This window comes from Monosiga brevicollis, genomic scaffold (genome assembly GCF_000002865.3).
Source record: "Monosiga brevicollis MX1 MONBRscaffold_14 genomic scaffold, whole genome shotgun sequence".
Lineage (NCBI taxonomy): Eukaryota > Choanoflagellata > Craspedida > Salpingoecidae > Monosiga > Monosiga brevicollis.
Window position 1 is genome coordinate 813163 of NW_001865051.1, and position 4774 is coordinate 817936.

The following is a 4774-nucleotide window of genomic DNA, read 5'->3' on the forward strand; positions in this document are numbered from 1 at the left end:
CCTCGTCATCCTCTGCACAGTCATGAGCCTGGTCATCCAGGGTCTGATCTGCTCGGACCTGCCTCGTCATCCTTTGCGGCGGTCTTGAAACAGCCAGGGTCTGATCTGCTCGGGCCTGTCTCGTCATCCTCTGCACAGTCATGAGCCTGGTCATCAAGGGTCTGATCTGCATGGACTCGGCTCGTCACGATCTGCACGGTCAGGAGGCTGGTCATCCAGCACTTGATCTTCCCTTCCTTGCCTCGACACGATCTGCACCGTCATGAGCCTGGTCATCCAGGGTCTGATCTTCATGGGCCTGCCTCGACACCATCTGCACGGTCATGAGCCTGGTAATCCAGGGTCTGATCTGCTCGGACCTGCCTTGTCATCCTCTGCACAGTCATGAGCCTGGTCATCCAGGGTCTGATCTGCTCGGACCTGCCTCGTCATCCTTTGCGGCGGTCTTGAAACAGCCAGGGTCTGATCTGCTCGGACCTGCCTCGTCATCCTCTGCACAGTCATGAGCCTGGTCATCCAGGGTCTGATCTGCTCGGACCTGCCTCGTCATCCTTTGCGGCGGTCTTGAAACAGCCAGGGTCTGATCTGCTCGGGCCTGTCTCGTCATCCTCTGCACAGTCATGAGCCTGGTCATCAAGGGTCTGATCTGCATGGACTCGGCTCGTCACGATCTGCACGGTCAGGAGGCTGGTCATCCAGCACTTGATCTTCCCTTCCTTGCCTCGACACGATCTGCACGGTCAGGAGCCTGGTCATCCAGGGTCTGATCTTCACGGACCTGCCTCGTCATCCTCTGCACGGTCATGAGCCTGGTCATCCAGGGTCTGATCTTCACGGACCTGCCCCGACACGATCTGCACGGTCATGAGCCTGGTAATCCAGGGTCTGATCTGCTCGGACCTGCCTCGTCATCCTTTGAGGCGGTCTTGAAACAGCCAGGGTCTGATCTGCTCGGACCTGCCTCGTCATCCTTTGAGGCGGTCTTGAAACAGCCAGAGTCTGATCTGCTCGGACCTGCCTCGTCATCCTCTGCACAGTCATGAGCCTGGTCATTCAGGGTCTGATCTGCTCGGACCTGCCTCGTCATCCTTTGCGGCGGTCTTGAAACAGCCAGGGTCTGATCTGCTCGGGCCTGTCTCGTCATCCTCTGCACAGTCATGAGCCTGGTCATCAAGGGTCTGATCTGCATGGACTCGGCTCGTCACGATCTGCACGGTCAGGAGGCTGGTCATCCAGCACTTGATCTTCCCTTCCTTGCCTCGACACGATCTGCACGGTCAGGAGCCTGGTCATCCAGGGTCTTGATCTTCACCTTCCTTGCCTCGACATCCATCTGCACGGTCATGAGCCTGGTCATCCAGGGTCTGATCTTCACGGACCTGCCTCGACACGATCTGCACGGTCATGAGCCTGGTAATCCAGGGTCTGATCTGCTCGGACCTGCCTCGTCATCCTTTGAGGCGGTCTTGAAACAGCCAGGGTCTGATCTGCTCGGACCTGCCTCGTCATCCTCTGCACAGTCATGAGCCTGGTCATCAAGGGTCTGATCTGCATGGACTCGGCTCGTCACGGTCTGCACGGTCACGAGCCTGGTAATCCAGGGTCTGATCTGCTCAGACCTGCCTCGACACGATCTGCACAGTCATGAGCCTAGTCATCCAGGGTCTGATCTGCTCAGACCTGCTTCGACACGATCGGCACCGTCAAGAGCCTAGTCATCCAGGGTCTGATCTTCACGGACCTGCCTCGACATCATCTGCGGCGTCCGGGCCTGGTCATCCAGCACCTGATCTGCTCGGACCTGCCTCGACACGATCTCGGCGTTTATGAGCCTGGTCATCCAGGGTGTGATCTATTTTTTTTTATTATCTGATCTCCCCGAACCTGCCTCGTCGTCCTCTGCGCCCTCGGGGTCTTGTCTGATCTCCCAAACCTGTCTCGACATTCTCATCCTCTAGGCCTGGTCCTCTTATACGATCTTGTTGATTGATCCTTATTATTGATCTTCAGAGCCGGAAGCCAAGGTGTGCAACCTTGGCATCAAAATTACATTGGACTGGACATACATGGTCTCAATAGTTTCACCAGAGTTACGGTAATTCAAGTACAAGACACCAAAACGGCAGTCAGACATCACAAATACAACACATCACGGCACTCAGACAAGGAACACCCCGGACATTTACAACAAGGCAGCATCAGATTTAGAAATCAATCACACAGACCTAAAAGATATCACCAAAACTGCTTCAAAATACAACAATAAATAAATTTGCAGTCAAACATTGCAAGTACAAGCCATCACAGCACGAACACAAAGAACACCACGGCACGCTCAAATACATGTACAACAAGAGACAACGCCGGGTTGAGAAAACAACAAACCATAGAACAAGAAGTCATCACAAAAAAGACGTCACAAAAATACAGCAAAAATTAGTGTAAAATACGAGCAAAATTACAAGAAAAATACAAGTCAAGCCATAAAAAGACACAACGAGAACCACCTAGGGAGCGACAGGTGCACACAGGCATCCCCACAGAGGGACCCCCGAGACGGTGCAATAAAATACAAGGAAAATCGCAAGAAAAAAAATACAACGACAGCCCCTGAGGAAGCGCGACAGGCGCACACAGTCTACACAGAAGGACCCTCGAGACGATGCCTGCCTACGACGAGCGCAGGCAGACACCACCAAAGTGGCGCTGGATGTGGCCAGCGTTCATCTGATGGACCAGAGCCACAAGAAAAAAAATACCTCGGTATTTTTTCACAAAGCGACTTTCCAACGAGCATGCTCGATTCTAGCTTTCTCGAGTGTGATCTGATGTCAGGCTCCAGAACGTCTGCACAGATTTGACGCCAACATCTGATCGGATGTGAATGTGTTCGGCCCTGGTCTAATCGGCCTTCGTCTGCTCGACCCTGATCTTTTCGAGTTTGATCTGCTCAGGTGTGATCAGATGTATTTTTTTGTCACTAACAATTTTTACCACGCCTGATCTGATCGGATGGGCACGTTCGCTCTTTGTCGTAAGCCAGCCAGCCAGCCAGCCAGCCAGCAGATTTGCAAAGGAGGACAAATCAGCGGTGGTTCCGTTGTCGCAATAAATTATTCTCACGGCTTTGTCTTCTCTCCTTTCTTGGGATTACTTGTGAGAAAAGCGAGTGCCCACATTCATGTCGCAAGTCCTCTGGACGATTGAGAATCTGTTGTTGATCTGATCGTTTTCGAGAATTTGGCAGGTTGTTGTTCTCAAAATTCATTTGATGTCAATTAAATGTGTGTGTGAACAGGATGCCTTGTTTACACCACGATACTCATCAGCAGACCATCTACACCAGCTCCAACACTGATGCGCTGGCTTTTTGGGATATGAAGTGAGCACGAACGAATTGATAGTTTACAGGGTCTTTGCGAGCCTAATTGAGTTTCTAAACGAACCACGCAAAAGGTGGATCAACGCGCAAGGGTCCTTGGACCAAGCGAGTAACTGTCACGATTCAGAGGCTGACGAGAGATAGTCATCGTCTGCTTCCTTCAAATACACCATTTTGATGAACCCGACCTCGCCTTCGTGACGGCAAAGCCATTCACCACCTTCACGAGATAAAATCTCCACAAGGGTGCCGGGCCGCACCTACAGAAGGGTGATCGTGAGATGATGGAGAAAAAACAGCCATCATACCGCACGGGCCAGTGCAATTAGCCGGGCACGGCAAGACAAGAAAGCATGCAGTACACAGCAAACACACATCTAACCAATAGGGCATCGCTTTGGTAAGCGTTGGCGACATAGGATGCCTGAATGCGCGCTCGTGCAAGTGCGGGCGTGCGGGCGTGTCGTGTCTTGAGAACAGCAGCAGTGTCATTTGTGTCGGAAAGTGGGGGTAAGCTTGCACCCGTAGAACCGTTTTGTTCTTGAATGGTTCCTGAAGCAGCGGCATGTGCTGGGTTTGTATGGTCACGGTGGCGGCGGAAAGTGCCCCGCAATGAGAAGCGGCGATTCTTCTCGCGAGCTGGCGACTGAACAGGCGAAGAATTGACCGAGGCTGGAAGAGAGTGACGCTTGGCTGTGACGCTCGTGCGCCTTGCAGCCGCGATTGCATCATCGATGCTGAGACCACCGGCCTTGACCTGCACACAGAAAGCATGGAACAGGGGGTTGAGCAAAGGATTTGCGATGCTGGGGCAGTCAAGACGCCTCGCACTGCCTCGCCTTTTTGTAAAGATGGTTTGGCGGGGGCATACCTGGGACATGAGATCAAGGAGTTCATCATTGCTGACACTCAGGTCTGCAGCCTTTGCGATACCCGCTTTGCCATCATCTGACGCCATGGCGTTGATGAACAGGCACACAAATCACGCGCCTTGCATGCATTACTCGTGAAGCTTTGGGGTGGTGCGGTGGGGATACAGCCTGCCAGTTGAAGACAAGAAGTATGTCAACTTCAAACAGAAGCACAGGCTGCGATGACCATGGCCAAGGTGCCTGTTCTGCCAGATACGCCTCGTGACAGTGAAGCGGCAGCAAACAGTGTAGTTGAACAGCTCAACAAGTCAGTGAGAGAGAAAGAGAGAAAATGAGGAGAGATGAGAGAGAGAGAGAGAGAGAGAGAGAGAGAGAGAGAGAGAGAGAGAGAGAGAGAGAGAGAGAGAGAGAGAGAGAGAGAGAGAGAGAGAGAGAGAGAGAGAGAGAGAGAGAGAGAGAGAGAGAGAGAGAGAGAGAGAGAGAGAGAGAGAGAGAGAGAGAGAGAGAGAGAGAGAGAAAG

At 52.6% G+C, this 4774-nt stretch overlaps 2 protein-coding genes across 2 annotated transcripts in view; one reads left to right on the forward strand and one right to left on the reverse strand.

Moving 5' to 3' along the window:
- Positions 1 to 1873, forward strand: part of MONBRDRAFT_9261 (uncharacterized protein) — a gene marked incomplete at both ends in the record, with an annotated part of 21222 nt that extends 19349 nt beyond the window's left edge. The window contains one exon of the mRNA XM_001746817.1: positions 1679 to 1873. Coding sequence (XP_001746869.1) covers positions 1679 to 1873 — 195 coding nt within the window. The remainder of the gene's footprint in view (positions 1 to 1678) is intronic.
- A 1625-nt stretch (positions 1874 to 3498) lies between these two features.
- On the reverse strand, positions 3499 to 4463 carry MONBRDRAFT_37570 (uncharacterized protein; the record flags this gene model as incomplete). Its single annotated transcript, XM_001746935.1, has 3 exons — positions 4254 to 4463; positions 3765 to 4139; positions 3499 to 3642 (listed from the first exon to the last, which is right to left on the reverse strand). Exons 1-3 carry the CDS (start codon positions 4338 to 4340, stop codon positions 3499 to 3501), a joined length of 606 nt encoding a protein of 201 aa, XP_001746987.1. The 5' UTR covers positions 4341 to 4463.
- Between the last annotated feature and the right edge of the window lie 311 nt (positions 4464 to 4774).